Source organism: Phascolarctos cinereus, unplaced genomic scaffold (genome assembly GCF_003287225.1).
Source record: "Phascolarctos cinereus isolate Bilbo 61053 unplaced genomic scaffold, phaCin_HiC Scaffold_5;HRSCAF=322, whole genome shotgun sequence".
Classification (NCBI taxonomy): domain Eukaryota; kingdom Metazoa; phylum Chordata; class Mammalia; order Diprotodontia; family Phascolarctidae; genus Phascolarctos; species Phascolarctos cinereus.
Window position 1 is genome coordinate 264,198,300 of NW_027555958.1, and position 21,635 is coordinate 264,219,934.

The following is a 21,635-nucleotide window of genomic DNA, read 5'->3' on the forward strand; positions in this document are numbered from 1 at the left end:
TTTATCTACTTCTGTCCCTTATAGAATGTAAGCTTCTTGAGGGCAGGAACTCTTGTTTTTTTGCCTTTGTATATCCAATGCCTACCACAGTGCCTTGCAAATAGTAGGTATTTTAGATGTTTTTGGAATTTGTTGACTTGAATTCCTTGATTTCACCGACTGGTTGAGTTTTCAGGTTTCTAGTTCTGACCATGTCCCTAATTTCTTTTTGCTGATTTGTCTCTCAAGTATTTTCAGAGGAGCCAAACTTTCCCCATTAACTTCTTATGGAATGAGATTATTTTAAGCACAAATTAAAATTATATGCAAAATTTCCAAGAAGGAGAAGAGTTGCCTCATGATCAACCTTTCATCTCTCCTGTCAGAGGGAAGTGAAACCCTATACTCAAGCTTTTTCCCAGCCTGTGGTCCCAGGCAAATTGTTTTTCTTGGTTAGTTACTCTCAGGATTGCCCTAAGAGGATAATAGTCTAGTTCCCCAGCTCTTTCCTTCTCTTGCCATTGCCTTTGCCCTTGCCCTCTTGCTCCGGTCCATCCTCTCTGGCAGCAGGGGTTTATTTATCCAGGTCTGTTGTGACTGAAATGAAATGTGAAAAATGGCTGCCCCATTAAATATTCCAGAAATTGCCACTGAATAATGATAACTCTGCATACATCTGGAGGAGGGGGAAGGGTGTAATACCTGCAGGGTTTCACCCTTGTGGTGAGTAGTTCACTCAGGAGAAAGTATGGCACAGTATAAAGAATACTGGATCTATAATCAGGAGAAATATGTGTTTAATCCTGCCTTTGACACTTATTAGCTTTGTGACCATGGGAACATCACTTAATGTCTCACATACTCAGTTTCCTCACCTACCAAGTCAGGACTTACCTCACAGGGTTGTTGTGAAGGTCAAATGAGAAAATGTATATAAAGTGCTTTAAAAATACAGTTAATTTTGACTCACCTGTCCACACTTTGGGACTTTGTCAGGAGATTAATAGAATCCAAGATCATAGATCTAGGGCTGGGAGAGGCTTCAAAGAAACAATCCCCTTATTTTATAGAAGAGGAAACTGAGTCCCATGGAGGTAAGATGACTTGCCCAAGATCACACACATAGTAACCAGGATTTTAACCCAGGGCCTCTAAGTCCAGAGCTAGTATTCTTTTGACTATACCATGCTGCCTCTGGAGTTCAAGGAAGAAGTATACTACTGCTCCATGCACTATCAGGGTCCCTCTGTGAGAGGAGAGAATAACTAAAATACTAGGATTGCCAATGTCTTGTTCCTTTCCCCACACCTCCCCATCTCTACCTTGCTCTTGGCTCACTCACCTTTGTTACTGGAGAATGAACTGAAGTTTTACTTAATTACCACAAAGTCTCCTGATGGTCTCCATCATAATTAAGCCAACTAATTCTACTGTGGGGAACGGGGTCAGTATTGGGAGGTAAGGGTTAGAGCTTGTTCTCTTGAGTCTGAGTTTCATTCCTTTCTGCAGTGGATGCATGCTCGATGGACTTCTGATCCCTGTTATGCCTTCTTTGGTGTGGACGGCACTGAGTGCTCCTTCCTAATCTACCTCAGTGAAGTAGAGTGGTTCTGTCCCTTAATGTCTTGGAGGAATCAATCAGCAGTGTTACCTGCCCCTAAGCCCCTGCCCAAAGTCCAGGTAAGGATTTTGCATGACAAAATTGTCCAGGTAGTGGGACCAATGGAAGACCATTAACTTGTATCTATACACTTCCTCCACCCACCCCACTCCCACCTCCATAGGCAGGAAGCCTTGTAGATTCTGGGGCCTGATCAGTCTGTAAGATGTAGCCTTCTCCAGGTCACTCCCATATCCAACTGAAAACTATCATGTCAACTGTCCACATCCACCTCCTTTCCTATCTCTGGTCAAGAAGTTCCCAGATATATAGGCAGTTCAGATCACTCACAGGCCTGTTTTAGGGTGGGAGCCCTAGAGGCCCATCCTATGGTGGACCTAAATTCATTGAGTGGAATCATAACTGATCCAGTCCCTCAGCTAAGGCCAGGGAATCACCTTGAGACTAGTTTTGAAAGGAACACTTTGACTCAGACCCTTAGTGCTGGGGCTGGTCTTTTGTCCTTCTATTCCTGTCCCAGAATCCAGCCTCACATTAAATCTGGAGACACAGCAACTGTGGTTCTAAAGGTGTCTCGTTAACCAGGAATGGACAAGTCATAGTGGAACCCAGGTCCTTGATGGTCAATCAATAAACATTTATTAAATGCTATAGGGCCTGGGGATACAAATGCAGAAATGAAACTATCCCTACCCTCAAGAAGTTTCCAATCTAAAAGTCATGGCCATTTTAAAGAGAGTTTTGGTGTAGGCCATTACAGCTACTCAGGGTGAAGCCATAAGGCAACAGATTATCACGTCATTTCCAGTGGCAATGGTAGTATTGATTTATTATTTCCAGAGCAAGTGCAAGAAGCCAGAAAGAGAAGATGGGCACATATGTGACAAGATGCTCACACTGAGTAGGGTCTGGTATCCTGGAGTATAGTTGGATAATTAGAGATTAATTGACACTTCCTCCCCCAAAACTATTGGGTACAACTGTCCCACACTAAGTATCAATGTCTGCATCCTCTCCCTCGTCTCATCCCCTATAGGCAGCTTTCAGGAGCAATCTCTCCCACCTCTTGGAGCTGATTGGAAGTGGGAAGGAGTCACTGATCTTCATGAAGAAAAGGATCAAGCAGTTGGCAGCTCACTGGGCTCTGGCAGCACGACGCCTAGAAGCAAAGCTAAAAGGAGCCAGGAGAGACCAGAAGCAGGTAGATGGAGAAGACTTCCTCTGGGGCTATGCCAGGAGATTCACACCCTGATGTGGGACTGTGTTCTTGCCCTGTCACACCCCGACTTCAGTGCCACCAACTCCCATGCGGAAAGCTATATGCACCATTTAAGACAAGTAATATTGACCCCCTTCTTCTCTCTCACCTCACCATGATGCCCCAAGGTAGTTAGCTTGAGGGGAAATTCTTACTTGCCACACCCTCTGCATGTCCTAAGAGATCCTTCTTGGAGCTCCTAAGCTTAGACTGATTTTCTATTGTGGTCCTTATACTGCCTGGACTATTGTCATGGAATTGTCTGTCTTTATGAGCAACAGATTTCCTGTCACAGTGAGTACATAACAAATCAAGATGAAAGATAAAGTACTACAGGCCCCCCAAACTTAAGTTTGGATTTCTTAACTACCAGCCACAAGCAGGCACTTGACAAATGGAATCCCCAAAGCCAAGGGGATAAGCAGGTGCATGAATTAGGACAGGTCACTTCCAAAGCCTAGGAGAAGGGTAGGACATGTGGTTTATGGCCTGCAGGACAGCCTTTACACTACATCTTTCTACTATTAGTAATAGGAGCAGCAATGATCTTGTATTTGGGGGATTTATCTGGCTTACACTGGATAGCTTGTTCTACCCTGCTCATAAGGTCTCCCCATCTACTTCTTGGTACCTATCTGCTTTGCTGCCACATAAGAAATCAATTCTAGTTTAGAGATGGCATCTGCTACTGATCAGCTTCCCCAGACTCCTGAGATAGGATAAACCTACCTAGATGAAGCTTTGATTTTTTTTTTCTTTACACTGACTCGCTCTCTTCTCTCTTGGCTTCAGATCCTCATCCATATTGGTTTCTTGACAGAGGAATCTGGGGATGTGTTCAGCCCAAGGGTACTGAAAGGGGGACCCCTGGGTGAGATGGTACAATGGGCAGACATCCTAGCTGTCCTGTTCGTGCTGGGTCATAACCTGAAGATCACTGTGTCCTTGAAAGAGTTGCAGAGGTGAGTGTGTGGAAGAGTCTATTGCAGAGGTAGAGGTGAAAAGTCACCCTGGTTTCCCTTGGAAAAAAGTACTGCAGGGGTCTCAGTTGTTCAGCAAACTGGGTTAGAAAACATGAACTCTGGAAGGCCTAGTCAAGCCAAAGATATTAAGATCTGTGACCATCAGGAAGAATTCCTGCTGTTCTGATTAAACTTCTCAGTCTAAAACTTTCTATTGTACATGTCTATATTATTCTTCCTCAGAAGTGAAATGTTTAAAATTTTGAAATGCACTGAGGCCATACATATATCTTTTTATTTGAAGGGAATTTCCCGCCCAGAAGTCTTACTTCTAAATAAAGTGAAGTTCTATTAATTGTTTCCAATATCTGGCAATATTAGCTTGATAGGATTGGATGGAATTGTATAGGTCAACTCTCCTTTGCTTCTCTGATCCTGATGGGAACTGGTGCATAGGCTTCTTTAGGATTCCCCACACTGGGATGCTTCTTGGCCCCATTCTAGCACACCATGAGTAAGTTGAGCCTGAGGTCAGAAGTGTCAGCTAGTGTTTCTTTACTCCTCTCCTGACTATTATAAATAAGTCTGTAGATGGAGGCAGAAGGCTAGAGAATTCGAGGTTATTGCCTTGGGCCTCTGAGAAAACAGTCATTCAGAAGTAAATACAGGGACCTTGAGAAGGAAGGAAGACTAATATATAGAGAGATTTCTATTCTGTGGTTTCATTTGTCTCTCAAATCTTCTTTCCATCGGTATTTTCCTAAGGGTCCACCGTAGTATACAAAATACAAAAATGCACAAATCACTGGCAAATGAATTAAACCTACTTTTTCAGGCTATTGTTGCCTCTTTTCAGTAAGCTTCTCAGTTAGCATATTATAGATGATGTCTGAATCCCCACTGTGCATCTTGAAGGATTATCAGTTCTAGATGTATTCATGAGGTCTTCCCTTTCTTTCCCCCTTCAAAACACTCAGAAAAGCATAGATTTAGAGCAGAAGGAACCTTGGAAGTAATCTGGTCCAACTCCCTTATTTTATGAACAAAGAAACTGAATTTGAGAGAGAAGCTTGTACCAGGTCATACACTAGTGGTAAGTGGCTAAATCAGGATTTGAATCCTTGTCCATTACCTCCAAATGCAATATTTCTTCTCTTATACAATACCATCTATCTTTGAGTCCCTTTCCCCATACAATAACAGACTCAGATCCCCCATTTTGGCAAAATGTTAACAATAATAATTAGTCACATTTCTATATTGCTTTAAGGCTTGTAAAAAAGCTTGGCATGCATCATTTCATTTGATCCTCTCAATTCCCCTCTCAGTTAAGTATACTATAGGTATTACTATCCGCATTTAGAAGTGTAGGAATTTGGAGCAGAGGATGTGAAAAGGAGAGGAGTAAGTGCTGAAATAGGAGCAGGTGAAAAGTTGTTCAAGATAAGTTTTGTCCACTTCACAATTTTGCTTAGGGTCAACCCTGCATAATGTTTATCAATCCTGCATAGTGTTATCAATCCTGTTCCTTCTAGGTAGTGCACACAAATAAAGGGCTTGGGTTTTGGAGCTGTCCCAGAATGGTGGTGCTGAAGGAAGAGAAGGTGCAGAGAGATAGAACCAGCCTTTTTATAGAATCTTGCTGTTTCTATTGTGTGAAACCTTTCTCTACTGAGTTGTGTATATGTGTTACCTGCCAGAGAATAGGGTTGCTCACTGAGACAGAAACATAGTTGAACCCAAGTCATTCCCAACACCGCTTCCTATAATTAGAAATACCTTCCAGCTCCCGCCAAACAGAGAGCTTGAGAGATTTATTGACGGTCTGTAGGAATAAATTCAACATAGCCACTAAATTATTGTAAATAATGAAAGGGAAATTTTCCTATGCTTGTGAATCTCTTCAAGCTGCTGAGAAAGAAGAGTCAGAAATTGGGAGGTGGGGGAGGAATGCTTAGGGGGAGGTTGTTTGCTAAGTTGCAAAGGCTCTGTATACCATTGATTTTATACCAAGTGATTATAACAGCATGGTAGACTTGTAGCATCAATGCCTATAGCTTCAAAAAGGTACCTAGGCTAAATACAGGGGCACTATGGTTTGGTGGAGATGATATTGCTTTGAGAGTCAAAAGTACAATACTGTAATTTTAATTACATTAATTACATATTATCTGGACTTGGGCAAGTCATTTAACCTCTGGACCCCGTTTGTGATATAGGGACAATACAGTGGCCTATTCACACATCTATGAGATGCTGTTGATCACAGAAACACAGAATTGGGGAGTCAGTGGTCTTCTAGTCCAACCTGTACATAAAAGGAATCCCAATAAATGGCCATCCAGCTTCTACTTGAAGATGTCTATTGGGGGGAAACTTACCTATCTAGAGATACCACTCTTGTGTTGCTCTAATTGTTAGGAAGTTGTTTTTTATTCTGACACCATGTAAATTTTCTTTTTTGCAACTTAAACCCTTTGCTCCTGGGTTCTTCCCTCTGAATAAAACAGAGAAAATTAGATTTCTTTTAAATATTTTAAGAATATTATCATTTTTCCTCAAGTCTCTTCTCTAGGCTAACCACCATTTATTCCTTCAATTAATCCTCAAATAACATGGATTCAAGGACCTTCACTATTCTGATTGCCTTCCTAGATGTTCTCCATCATGTTAATGTCCTTCTTAAACCACAGACTCCTGAACTGAACACAGTATTCCAGATAAAGTCTGGTGAAAGCAGAATACTAATGGACTATTGCCTCCCAAATCCTGTAAGCTATGCCACTATGGTTGCAACCCTGGATTTAATTAATTACCTTTTTTGGCCTCAACATCACACTGCTGACTCCTGTTCAGCTTCCGGTCCACTAAAACACCCAGATCTTTTTCAGAACAATTGTCTAACCATTCCTTTCCTGTCTTATATTTGTTAAAGTGAATTTTTATACCCAAATGTAAGATTTTATGTGTATCCTTACTGAATATTACATTATTAGAATTAGCCCAATATTCTAGCCTGTGATCTAGGCTTGGATTCTGACTTTGTTATACAACATGGTAGCTTTCCCAACTAGCTTAGTGTTATCCACACATCTGACAAACAGCCACCTATGCCCTTTTCCAAATCATTGATTTAAAAAATGTTAAAGCACAGCCCCACGTACATCTCTGAGGTATTCTACTGGAGACCTTCTGCCATCTCAACATGAAACAATTAACAACTATTCTTTTAATTTAGCCATCCAATCAGTTCCAAATCTATCTAATTATATTATCACCCAATCCACATCTCTCCATCTTCTCTACAACTCTGTATTATGTCCATTGATCAGCAAAGATACCATCTCTAAATCAGTGAAGATGGAGTCATTGGGTTTAGTGGTCCCAGAATGAGATTGTTCTAAATAGAAAATTCATTTCAATTCAACAAACTTTTATCATGCACCTACCACTTGTAAGTGCTAAGCACTAAATATAAAAAGACAAATACAAAACAGTCCCTGGCCTCAAGGACTTTATTTCTTATTGGGACAATACAATATGTACATAGACAAGTAAATGCATGGTGAAATGTTCTCATACCTCAACCCAACTCTAATACCTCAAGTCACTCACAGAGAGATCCCAGATCTCCTTTCACCTATACTCTTGGACGTTTCTCTGTAACATGTGTTTTTGCTGTACTTTTTTGCATATTGGAAATTTTGAGAAGAGTATGATCCAGTGAAGAGGCAACCTCCAATTCTTCATTTGTATTAATTAAAAGGATGGTCTCAGTTGCTCACTGTCATAACTGGTTTGTACCAAGACAGATCTAATTTCTGTCCACTAATGCCATGTGAATATGTTTGCCAATGTGAGATCTAGCTCAGGTAAAGCAAAATTTTGTAAAGAGCATATCAATCTCAGGGAATTTTCTTGAGGACATGTTTTCTAAATCTCACAAGGTACAGAAAAAAAGCTATAGGAAAACAAATCAAAACCAAAAAATTGCTATGTTCCCTAAGATAAAACATAAGTAAGTCAACAAAATTAACTTAGTTCATACTTTAAAGATACATAACATAATAGAGTAGACAGGAGACTGGCCTTGGAGTCAAGAAGACTTGTGTTCAAATCCTTCATCTGACATATATTAGTTAGGTGAACTTGGGCAAGTAGTTTAACTTCCCAGTGCCCCATTTATGTCTTCCAACTCTAAGACTATAGCTTATCTGCATCAGACAGAGAGAGAAAAGTAGAGACTTCCCCACATGAGTGAAATCATAAGCCCAACCAAAAAGAAGAAATAAAAATATTTAGAATTGAAAAAGACCTGGGAAATCATCTAGTCCATTCCTCTCATTATTCTGATAGGAATACCGAGGCCCAGAGAGGATAAATGAGTTGTAAGTGTCAGGGACAGGATTCGAATCTAGATATTTAAACTCCAAATCCAGCTTTCTTTCTGCTATATCTTAACTGCCTCCCAGAAGACTTTCTTCTAACCCCATAAGCAAGAAGAACCCATAAACCACTAAGAAAAGTATTTCAGCTTTTTCTTTCTTTTTTTTTTTAATTTTCCTGGTTCAGATGATTACAGATTCCTTGTGCAGGAAAGAGCATGGATCAGAGTGTTGCTGCAAGTGTCTACTTGTCAATCTGTATTTATAGATTTCATGCCAGAATAGAATCATTCTATAATCACAAACATAGAAACACAATCATAGATTCTGAGCAGGAAGGGATCTTAGAGGTTATCTCTCTGGTCCAACACTCTTACTTTTTAGATGAAGAAACTAGACCCAGAGGAGTGACTTGCCAAAGGTCACACATGTAAGAAGTGGCAGCACCTGGATTTGAACCCAGAGCCTCTTATCCTAGATCCAGCACAAGAGACAGCTTTATGGTTTTAAAAATGTGTTTAAGGGCACAAAGCCATTCAAAAGACTTTACAAATGTTGCCAAGCCCTAGATTTGGGGACTAAATATAATGTGTTGGGGTGGGAACCAAGTATGTGATTGGAGGCTAACTTGAAGGACAAAGACTTAAATTTTATGTAAGGATTTATTCTAAGCCCCTATTTGCTAAATGGAAAACAATTTAAAACATCTTCATGTCGGGGGGATGATACATAGCATATTGAAAAGTAAAAACTGATAGTATGATACATGGAGGAAAATAATGTGATTGAGGGAGAAATAAGTGCCCAAGGAGAAATGATGAAATGCTATTCTTATGAGTACCTGGATATAGTTCTATCCAAGATTCAAATGACCCTAGTAACAAATTCCAACTTGTTTTGTTTGATCCTTTACTTGGATATGTTGGGGGGTTTTCTCTTTGGACTGAGTTTTTTTTAAAGGAAGGGAGTTAGGTGGAAGCTGGAGACAAGAAGTGGAGTGAAGACATGTAGGTAAAGGAATGATGCTTTGATTTCCCAAAACTATTCTTCCTATTCCAGGGTCACATTGGTGCTTAAATAAATGCTCTGCTCCCAGCCTTGGATTTAAATATGGCTAATAGACTTAAGCTGGTATCTTCTCTCATCTTATGGTAATAGTTTCAGTCTTGAAAGGGGGCATCATCAGAGGTGTAATTAAATAGGAGGCATCACACTGCCAGGCCAGCAGGAGGAAGGTACCATCCTCTAAGATAAATTGGAATTTGGATTTCCCAGCCCAGAAGCCATCACACAGGAGCATAGCTCAGGTTAATATAAAATAGGTCAGTGAGATGTGAAGTTAATCTGAATTTAGAAATTCACTTTTCGGCTTCAGTGCTAGAAATGTCTCCCTTGGCTGGTGAAATGACCTGTGCAGGGAAATTAGCAGGATATAGATGCCATTTATAGATCCATTTTAGTTTATTCACAGATGTTCCTGGCAGATGTCTTGGCTCCTGTCTAAATAATGAGGCTGGACAGATAAGCAGGCTTTTCCCTGTTCCAAATGCACATCTGGATCTGCTGTTACAAAGCATCATATGCTACTACTCTAAGTGCAGCATCACAATAACCACAAGCTCCTTGACAAGGCCATCATAAGGTGATGTAAGGCATCCCTCAAGGCTAGGAGGAGGGATGCCCATCAGAGCAGATCCATCTGCCAGTTACATTATGAGGTATTATTACAAGTGTTGGGATCAAGTGATCATCATCATTGTCATCTTCTCCTTCTTCTTCTTCTTCTTCTTCTTCTTCTTCTTCTTCTTCTTCTTCTTCTTCTTCTTCTTCTTCTTAAAACTAGGCTTCTTCCTTCTAGCTTTCTTGGTATCAGTCATGATCTTCAACTTTATTTGCATAACTGAGCTTTTAGTCCATCCATGAGTGAAATTGGTTTTAGTAGAAAATTAGTTGACTTAACTGGCAAATGATGAAAGCCTGAATAAAAAATGTTTAAAGAAGGAGGATTAGGAGGAAAAACCATGTTCTCTTTGGAGCATGTGGCTTGAATGGAAATAAATCTCGAGGTCCATAAAACAATGGGAAGTGGGGTAGAAACAGTGTGCTGGAGCCAAGATGGTGGAGAAAAGGCAGTAACTTACCTGAGCTCTCCACAAAACCTCTCCGAACACCCTTACATAATGCCATAAAACAATTCTGGGAGCAGCAGGACCCACAAAAGGACAGCCAGAGACAACTTAGAACATCAGCAGGAAAGGTCTCTTACACGTGGGTCAGAGTGGAGCACAGTCCAGCAAGGCCACACCAGCACAGACCTAGCCCAGCAAATCAGAAGCAGGCCTTGGGAGCCACTGAATCAGCAGCAACAGCTGCTGCTTCCAGAGCTCTCAGCCCACAGAGGGTAAGGGGGGGTTGAACAACTGGTCAGAGAGAGATTACAGGGATCTCTTTGCTAGCACTGAGGCTGAACTCTGTTGCTTTGCCCATACTTGAATCCAGGTTGCAATCCTGGGTAGCAGTCACAGGACAAAATATACCAGAGCTTGTGGCTGCAGTGGAGCAGGAACCCTTGTTGTAGTTGCAGGCCAGAAAAGAGTGCTTATGGTCTCTCACAGACCAGAGCACAGGCCAGGAGAATAGTTAACATATCTCTCCTTAGATTATGTTACTTTGGAAGAAATGAAATTCTGGGTCCCTAGAAGTATCTCTGAAAACAGCTGCACAAAACCCCTGAAGCTTGGGACAATATGCTCTCCACCATGGAAGCAGAGCTCTACTTTAATAAAGAGTTAAAAGTCAAGAAATAGACTGGAAAAATGAGCAAACAACAGAAAAAAATTCTGATCATAGAAAGTTACTATATTAACAAGGAAGATCAAAACACACACTCAGAAGATAATAAAGTCAAAGCTCCTATATCCAACGCCTCCAAGAAAAATATGAATTAGTCTCAGACCATGGAAGAGCTCAAAAAGGATTTTGAAAATCAAGTAAGAGAGGTAGTAGAAAAATTGTGAAGAGAAATGAGAGTGATGCAGGAAAATAATGAAAAATGAATCAACAGCTTGGTAAAGGAAACACACAAAAAAACCTGAAGAAAATAACACCTTTAAAAAGCAGAACTGGCTAAATGGAAAAAGAGGCACAAAAATTCCCTGAAGAAAAAAAAAACTTCTTTAAAAGTAGAATTGGCCAAATGGAAAAGAAGATCCAAAAGCTCACTGGGGAAAATAATTCCTTAAAAATTAGAATTGAGAAAATGGAAGCTAATGACTTTATGAGAAATCAAGAAACAATAAAAGAAGACCAAAAGAATGAAAAAATAGAAGAAAATGTGAAATATCTCATTGGAAGAAACAACTGACCTGGAAAACAGATCCAGGAGAGATAATTTTAAAATTAATGGACTATCTGAAAGTCATGATAAAAAAAAAAAGCCTAGGGCAATTAGGTGGCACAGTGGATAGAGCTCTGGCCTTGGAGTCAGGAGGACCTGGGTTCAAATCTGGCCTCAGACACTTGACACTTACAAGCTGTGTGACCCTGGGCAAGTTACTTAACCCTGATTGCCTCACCAAAAAAATTTTTTTTAAAAGTCTATATCCACATCTAGAGAAAGAACTATGGAGCTTAAATGCAGATTGAAGCATACTATTTGCTCTTTTTTTCTTTCTGTTTTGATTTGTTTCCTCTTTCTTGTGGTTCCTCCTATTGGTTATAATTCTTCCTTACAATGTGACTAATATGAAAATATGTTTAATGGGAATATATAGAAAGAGTATATATCAGATTGCACATCATCTTGGGGAAGAAGGCGGGGATGGAGAGGGAGAAAAATTTAAAACTCAAAAGCTTATGGAAGTGATTGTTGAAAACTAAAAATAAATTAATTAAAAAAGTGCCTAGACATCATCTTTCAAGAAATTATCAAGAAAAATTGCCCTAATATCCTAGAACCAGAGGGTAAAATAAAAATTGAAAGAATCCACTGACCACCTCATGAAAGAGATACCAAAATGAAAACTCCCAGGTATATTATTGCCAAATTCCAAAGCTCCCAGATCAAGGAGAAAATATTGCAAGCAGCCAGAAAGAAATAATTCAAGTATCATGGAACCATAGTCAGGATAACACAAGATTAACAGCTTTTACATTAAAGGATCAGAGGGCTTGGAATGTGATATTCCAAAGGACAAAGGAGCTAGTTTTACAACCAAGAATCACCTACCCAGCAAAACTGAGTATAATCCTTCAGGGGGAAAAATTGAAATTCAATGAAATAGAAGCGTTTTAAGCATTCTTGATGAAAAGACCAGAGTTGAATAGAAACTTTAACTTTCAAATACATTATTAGGGCAGTTAGAAGGAGTATATATAGACAGAGGGTATAGGTGTGAGTTGAATAGAATTAGTTGGATAGAATAGGTGTGAGTGAATAGAAAATTTAACTTTCAAATACAAGACTCAAGAGAAGCATTAAAAAAGTAAGAAGGAAAGAGAAACCATAAAGGACTTAATAAGGTTCGCTTGTTTACATTTCTACATGGGAAGATGATACTTGTAACTCATAAAAACTTTCTCATTATTTTAGAGCAGTTAGAAGGAGTATATATAGACAGAGGGTATAGGTGTGAGTTGAATATGAAGGGATGATACCTAAAAAACTAAAATTAAGGAGTGACAAAGAGGAATGTACTGGGAGAAAGGGAAATGGAGAGGTAGAATGGGATAAATTATCTCACATAAGGGACCAGAAAAAGCTTTTACAGTGGAGAGGAAGGAGGAGAGGTGAGGGGGATTTAGTGGATTTGTCATCAGAATTGTCTCATAGAGGGAATAACATAAACACCCAATGGGTACAGAAGTCTGTCTTACCCCACAGGAAAGTTGGAGGGGAAGAGAATATGAGAAGGGGAGGTAGGGTGATAGAAGGGAGGGCAGATTGGAGGAGGGGTAGTCAAAAGAAAAACATTTTTGAGGAGGGGTAAGGTGAAAAGAGAGAATAGAATAAACAGGACAGAGGAAATTAGATGGAGGAAAATACAATTAGCAATAGTAACTGTGATAAAAAATTGAAATTTGAAAATACAGTTAGCAATAGTAACTGTGAAAAAAAAATTTGAAGCAAGTTTCTCTGATAAAGGCTTCATTTCTCAAACATCTACAGAACTGAGTCAAATTTATAAAAATAAGAGCCATTCCCCAATGGATACTCAAAAGATATGAACAGTTTTCAGATGAAGTAATCAAAGTTATCTATAGTCATGTGAAAAAATGCTCTAACTCACTATTGATTAGAGAAATGCAAATTAAAACAATTCTGAGGTACCACCCCATACCCATTAGATCAGTTAATAGGACAGAAAAGGAAAATGACCAATGTTGGAAGGGATTTGGCAAAAATGAGACGTTAATGCACTGTTGGTGGAGTTGTGAACTGATTCAACTGTTGTGTAGAGCAATCTGGAACTATGTCCAAAGGGCTACAAAACCATGCAGTAGTAGTAGTAAGGCCACTACTAGGTCTGTATCCCCAAAGAGACTTTTTTAAAGAAGGAAAAGGACCTATATCTACAAAAAAATTTTATAGTAGCTCTTTTCTGGTGGCAAAGATTTGGAAATCAATAGGATTCCCATCAATTAGGGAATGGCTGAACAAATTGTGCTATATGATTATGATGGAATACTATTGTGCTATAAGAAATGATGAGCAGGATGCTTTCAGAAAAACCTGGGAAGACTTACTTGAGCTGATGCAAAGTGAAATGCATTGTGTACAAAATAATAGCAATATTATAAGACGAGCAGCTGTGAATGACTTAGCTATTCTCAGCAATACAGTGATCCAAGACAACTCTGAAGGACTTATGATGAAAAATGCTATCCATCCCCAGAGAAAGTACTGATGGTGGCTGAATACAAATTGAAGCATACTTTTTTTTACTTTATTTTTGTTGAGATTATTTTTTTTGGTCTATGTTTTCTTTCACAAAATAGCTAATATGGAAATGTTTTGCTTGACCTCACATGCATAATCTATATCAAATTGCTTGCCTTTTCAATGTGGGGAGTGTGGAGAGGTGAAGGGAGAGAATTTGGAACTCAAAGTTTTAAAAATGAATGTTAAAAATTGTTTTACATGTAACTGGGGAAAAATAAAATACTAAATACATTTTTTAAAAATAGTCAAAACAATAAGGGACCTTAGAGATAATTTATTCCATGCCATACATTTTACAAATGAAAAAATTAAGACTAAAAGAGAAGAAATGACTAGGCAGAGTCCACAAAGCTAGCTAATAGCAGAGCTGGGCCTAGACTTTTGATTACCACTTCAGTCCTTTTCCTCTATAGTATTTTCTCCCTCAGTGGATCCATTATCACACTGATATAAGAAGGCCTTGAGTAGGCAGATCATAGGATCTGTGGAAGGAGATGCTAAGATCATATATTTAAAGCTGGATGGGGCCTTAGCAATCATCTAGTTCAACCCCCTCATTCTACATATGAGGAAATTGAGGCCCAAGTGTCATGACCAATGTTACATAGGCAAGTAGCAGGGCCAGGAATTAAACCCAAGTCCTCTGATGCCAAATCCAGAGCTCATGAGCTCCCCTACATTGTATAGCATGGTGTGATCTACCCAAAAAAACTGATTTATACACTACTTTTCAAGATCCTCTCCAGGCCCATTTTCCTCTGTAAAAGGAGGAGATTGAGCTAGGTCATTACAATGTGTCCTTGTAGCTCTGATATTCTATGGTTCTAAAACATCTGTTTCCTAGAGTGAGATTGTTGCTGTGTCTGTTTGTTGGGAGCATCCATAGAGCCGGTACTGTTCTTGACCTAATGTATCATTTTAGATTTTAGATATGGCACTGGACAAATGAATTTGAGGCATTAGCCAGGTCTCTTACAGAAGGTTTCTGTATTGGCAATTCTTTGTGTTTGCTGATTAGGAGGGATAACTGGAGAAGAAACAGTCTGCTTTCACAGCTCACATTCGTTATAGCTCTTTAAAATTTATAACACACTTTCTTCACAACAAGCTTTTGAGGTGGGTAGTCTTAGGATGTCTAATCTCACCTCTATCAGTTCTCCCAACCTGGCCCTGAACAATGTCTCTTTCCACTCTAGGGCTTTCACTCTCTCCTATTTGAAGCTGGCTCATTTTCCCCTTTAAATATATAACCATGCTGGCAGTTGGTTGGTTTCTGCAGAGAAAGGTGACTGCCACAACTCAGTACTGTGAAGATTCTAGGGGTAACTCTGGGAAGTAGTCATTCCTACTAATGCTGCAGCTCATGAACTTCCACTTTTGTATTTCCCCTCAGCAAATGAGCCAAGATGACTCCATTAACTCTTTTTTAATTTTTTTATTTTATTAATTTATTGATTTATCAACAATCACTTCCATATGTTTTGAGTTGAAAATTTTTCTCCCCCTTCTTCCCCCCCCACCCTCCCCAAGGTGGTGCACAATCTGATATTGGCTTTACATTTACATTCCTATTAAACATATTTTCACATTAGTGAAGTTGTAAGTAAAAATTTAAACCAATGGGAGGAACCATCAGAAAGATGAAACAAAACTCAACAGAAGGTAAAAATAAGTGATAGCAATTCGACTTCCATAGTTCTTTCTTTGGATGTGGACAGCATTTTCCATCCCGAGGCCTCTGGAGATATCTTGGATCCTTGTAGTGCTGAGAAGGGTTCAGTTTAACAATATTAGTCATCGCATAACATGGTTGTTATTGTGTACAAAGTCCTCTTGGTTCTGCTCTCTGTTAACTCTTGATAGATATTTATTAAGTGCTTGCTTAATCAAAACATTTTTTAAACAGAAATTAAAGAATGACAGTTACCTAGCAGACCACTCACCCAGCAAGGCATATAGTATCCTTGTGGAAAGTGAGCACAAACTCAAGTTACTAAGTACAATGGGGACCACATGTGGCCAAGGAAACTCAAATTCATGAACTACAGACCTTAATGTCCTTTCTTTTTCTTAAGAACTGCTTTTCAAACTTCACCAGTGGTCACAGTGCCTGTATGGATGACTTGGCTCCACTGATAAACTTGGCTAATCCAAGGCTTCCTAGAGAAGAAAGAATTCCTCACAGAGCATAGTGTGTCAATGGGATAAGCTGATCCACTAGACTGCTCATTTGCTGCTCCTGTACTCCTATAAGCTTTCTTTTTGTTCACCTAAGCTTATTCTTACTCCTCCCAGGCAGGTCTAATCTTTGGCGACTCCAGTTTCAGGCTCAACCAATGCTTTTAGCTGAAGTACTGTTACACTTTTATTTTTTCGAAAGGGCAGCGATCCTTAGCCTAGGATTGGCAGAAGCCCCTCCAATTCTACTTCTTCATCTGGGCTCTGAAATTTTTCCTTCTTGACCTCTTTAACAAATGGCAGTGTTGAGAAATATTTTCTTTCCTTTTTGTCCCCACCTGCTTAACATAATTGCTAGCATTTATTAGGTTTGCAAAGTGCTTTACAGATATTTTATCCTCACAACAACCTCAGGAGGTAGGTGCTTTTGTAGTTCCCATTTTACAGATGAGGAAAGAGTGACTTACCTAAGCTAGAAAGTGTATGAAGTAGAATTTGAACTCACATTTTCCTGACTCCAGGTCCAGAACTCTATCCATTGAATCAAAGTAGGTAACAGCAGAGGGAAGTAACCAATTTCTTCTCCTTTTCCATCTCCTCAGAAACAAGTGGCAGTATAGAGAAATATCTCTTTTCCTCTTCTTTACCTCCTCCATATTAGATGTCAGAGAGAGAAGAATGTACTTTTGTTCACCAACTAATTTTTCCTACAATTTATATGCTGATGATTCTCCTTTACTGTCCCAGTCTCTCACATCTCCAATTACCTTTCCGTCATCTTGAACTGGATGTCCAATAGATACCTTAAACTCAACATGTCCAAAACAGAACTCATTATCTTTTCCTCAAACCCTCCCCTCCTCCTACCTTCCCTATTACTGTAGAGGGCAACACCATTCTCCCAGTTCCTCAGGCTTGCAACTCAGGAGTCATCCTGGACTCCTCACTATCTCTCACCCCCTCTCCATATCCAGACTGTTGCCAAGGCTTGTCGATTTCATCTTTGAAACATCTGTTGAATATGCCTCCTTCTCTCCTTGGACACCACCACCACTCTAGAGCAGGCCATTATTACCTCATACCTGGACTATTGCAATAGCCTACTGATGGGTCAGCCTACCACCTCAAGTCCTTCCCCATTACAATCCTTCCTCCATTTAACTACTAAAATGATTTTTCTAAAACACAAGTCCAGTCACATCACCACCAGCAACCAGCCCCCACCCCCCACACTCAACAAACTCCCTAACACCTTCAGGATCAAATACAAAATTCTCTGGTTGACATTCAAGATCCTTCATAACCTAGTGCCTCCTACTTTTCCAGTCTCTTTACACCTTACTCCCTGACATGTGTTCTTTGATCCAGGGACCTCCTAGCTATTCAATGAACAAGACATTCTATCTCATGACTCTGGTCATTTTCTCTGACTGTTCCCCATGCTCGGAATGATCTCCCTGTACTGACCTTCCTGGCTTCCTTTAAGTCCCAACTAAAATTCCACCTTTTAATTAATTTATTTATTTTTAGTTTTCAACATTCACTTCCACAAGATTTTGAGTTCCAAATTTTCTCCCCATCTCTCCCTTACCCCCACCCCAAGGTGGCGTGCATTCTGAATACCCCTTCCCCCAATCTGCCCTCCTTTCTATCATCACCCCCCCTTCCCTTATCCCCTTCCCCTGCTATTTTCCTATAGGGCAGGATAGATTTCTATACCCCTTTGCTTCTATACCTTATTTCCCAGTTGCATGTAAAAACTTTTTAACATTCATTTATAAAACTTTGAGTTCCAAATTCTCTACCTTCCTCCCTTCCCACCCACCCTCATTGAGAAGGCAAGCAATTCTACATAGGTTGTACATGTGTAGTCATGCAAAACACTTCAATAATAGTCATGTTGTGAAAGACTTAACTATAATTCCCTCCATCCTATCCTGCTCTCCCATTTATTCTATTCTCTTCTTTGACCCTGTCGCATTTGCTTTTGATTACCCCCTCCCCCAATCTGTCCTCCTTTCTATCATCCCCCCTCTCTTATCCCCTTTCCTGCTATTTTCCTGTAGGGTAAGATAGATTTCCATACCCAGTTGACCATATATGTTATTCCCTCCTTAAGCCAGATCTGATGACAGTAAGATTCATTCATTCCCTCACACCTCCCTCCTCTTCCCCTCCACTATAAAAGCTTCTTCTTGCCTCTTCTATGTGAGATAATTTACCCCATTCTACCTCTCCCCTTCTCCTCCCAGTATAATCCTCTCTCACCCCTTAATTTTATTTTTTAAATATCATCCCTTCATCTTCAATTCACCCTGTGCCTTCTGTATATATATATATATATATATATATATATATATATATATATATATATATATATATATATATATATATATATATATATATATATATATATATATATATATTCCCTCCAACTACTCTGAGAAAAGTCTAATGAGTTAAAAATGTAAACAGTTCAACTTTAATAAGTCCCTTGTGATTTCTCTTTCCTGTTTACCTTTTCATGCTTCTCTTGAGTCTTATATTTGAAAGTCAAATTTTCTATTCAGCTCTGGTCTTTTCATCAAGAATGCTTGGAAGTCCTTTATTTCATTGAATGTCCATTTTCCCCCTGAAAGATTATACACAGTTTTGCTAGGTAGGAGATCTTCATTTTAATCTTAGCTCCTTTGACCTCTGAAATATCATATTCCAAGCCCTCCAATCCCTTAATGTAGAAGCTGCTAAATCTTGTGTTATCCTGATTGTGTTTCCACAACACTTAACTTGTTTCTTTCTAGCTGCCTGTAATATTTTCTCCTTGACCTGGGAACTCTGGAATTAAAATTCCACCTTCTACAGGAAGCCTTTCCTAACCCCTCTTAATTCCAATGTCTTCCCTCTGTTAATTATTTCCTTTTTATCCTGTATATAGTTTGCTTTGTATATATTTGTTTGCATGTTATCTCCCCATTAGACCATAAGCTCCTTGAGGGCAGGGAGCCCTCATTTGCTTCATGTTGTATCCCCATGTGTCTGGCACATGGCAGATGCTTAATATATGTTTTTTGATTGATTGAATGGTAGCAGGTGACAGTGCAGAGTTCTTTCTCTAATTTCAGAATAGAAAGCTATAGCCTCACTTTCACATAGCTCTGAAATGTATTCTTTTACACTCCATTCTGCCTAGTCCATTCTGTCTCACTTTGAGACTCTGGTTTATGATGAGTATCCAAATTCTCATTTCTGCTGACTGTACCATAAATAGGAAAAGTACTTTTGTCCAATACTCATAAAACAGTTATGGGGCTCATGATTCCCCAGTTATTAACTCTAAAGTTTTTCAGTCTATTATATGCAAATAAACAACTAAAACACAGAACATTAAAGCTGGCTTTGCTCTGGATAAGTGCACTGTTTCTATTACGGCTTTCACCATGTCTTACGTTTGGTTTTGTATTTCTTCATTTCAATGATCCAAATTGTCGAAGTCTGACAGGGCACTCACGTACAGACAGGAAAACTGAAGTTCAGAGAAATGTACTGAGTGGGCTAAGGTCATAGAGCTTATATGACCTAAATCCAAACCCAGCCCTAGCGGTTTTGACTCAAAGTCAGTGCTCTTTCCGTTATGCTATGTTACTCTGGAAAATGAAATAGACTTCAAGGAAAGAGGATATCTATACTTTCCTAGTGGGGAGAGAACAGTGAGATATGAGCCCTAGGACACACTGCCCAGTGGCATGGCCTTACTGAGCCTCACATGGACTTATCTTGCTTCCTAGTGACTTCTACATCCTGAGTATGGGAGATAGGGAAGGTCTGGGTAATAGAAATTATAGTTAGTGTCCTGTCTTCATCATTTTAGCCTCATTTTTTAAAGAGCTGCTCATAAGAAATCCAATTCTCTCACTTCTAAGGAAAAACTTGTTAGTCTGACTTAATTCTAGGAGTCATAAGACTCAAGCTCATATCTCACTCCAAACCCTTACTAATTATGTGACTTTGGGCAAGTCAGATTAACCTCTCTCAGCCTCAGTTTCCTTATTTGCAAATTGGGGCTAATAATAAGACATCTCAGGTGTTTTTGTGACAATCAAATGAGATAATATCTGCTTCAAATTACAATACAAGCTGAGGGCAACTAGGTTGCCCAGTGGATAGAGCACCAGCCCTAGAGTCAGGAGGACCTGAGTTCAAATCTGGCCTCAGACACTTACTAGCTATGTCACTAAACCCTGATTGCCTCCCCAAAATAACATGGGGTATTTTGGATTGGGAACAAAGGAACCCAGCTGTGCCTCTGTAAAGGTACTGTGGTATTTTGGAAAATGCATTAGATTTGGATTCTGATAACCTAGGTTGAACTCCCGGTTCTTCCAGCTGCTACCTGTGTGACCTTGGGCAAATTACTCATTGAGCCTCAGTTTACTAACCTATGAAATGATGGGGTTGAATCAGATGGTGTCTGAGAGTTCTTCCAGCTACAACACTATAGCATCCTAGTCCTCTCAAGCCTTGCCTCCACCTGCTTGCCCATCTCCATTTCTTCCTCTTCTTGTTGTTCAGGTGTTTCAGTCATGTCTGTGACCCGATTTGGGATTTTCTTGGCAGAGATAGTAGAGTGGTTTGCCATTTCCTTCTCCAGCTCATTTTACAGATGAGGACACTGAGGCAAACAGAGTTAAGCTAGTAAGTGTTTGCAGCCACATTTGAACTCATGAAGATGAGTCTTCCTGAATCCAAGCCCAGTGCTCTATCCACTGCTCTACCTTCTTACCCTTCCACCAAAAGGGCTAGGGGAATATACACCTTTTTTCCATAACTGTCACTTACAGAACTTCCAAAACAACCCTCATCATCCTTCTCTTTATCCTTCTAGTCAACACACATACACAAGCAGCTCACTGCTGTTGCCAACACTCTGGCTTGGGGGACCTGAGGAGAATAGGTGAGAAGGAACATCAGAGCTATAACTGGTTGGGCCTGGGGCAAGTTCAGGTAAGATTGTGGGGCATCCAAATAATGAAGAGGATAATTTGAAAAAGGGATAAGGATTGCATGTAGATGCATGTCACTAAATGTACAAATCTCACTAAAAGTACAATTGTATCATGAGAGGACTAGAAAGTCTTACAGGGACAATCATGCCCTAGATATTGAGAGGACCAGGACTGTGGAATAAGGTGTGAGGGATGGTAGTTACCATGGAGAAGAAATGTGAAAGTGCACCATTCTGGGAAGATGATCTTTTAGGCTGAAGTGTGACACCTAAGGAGAATGTTCTACCTCCCTACCTCCCAGGTGCGTG

At 39.7% G+C, this 21,635-nt stretch overlaps 1 protein-coding gene across 1 annotated transcript in view; it reads left to right on the forward strand.

Annotated features, from left to right (window-relative positions):
* The window catches only part of MGAT5B (alpha-1,6-mannosylglycoprotein 6-beta-N-acetylglucosaminyltransferase B), a 135,489-nt gene that overhangs the window by 69,367 nt on the left and 44,487 nt on the right, over positions 1 to 21,635 (forward strand). The window contains exons 6-8 of the mRNA XM_078155805.1: positions 1,489 to 1,659; positions 2,637 to 2,801; positions 3,651 to 3,820. Coding sequence (XP_078011931.1) covers positions 1,489 to 1,659; positions 2,637 to 2,801; positions 3,651 to 3,820 — 506 coding nt within the window. The remainder of the gene's footprint in view (positions 1 to 1,488; positions 1,660 to 2,636; positions 2,802 to 3,650; positions 3,821 to 21,635) is intronic.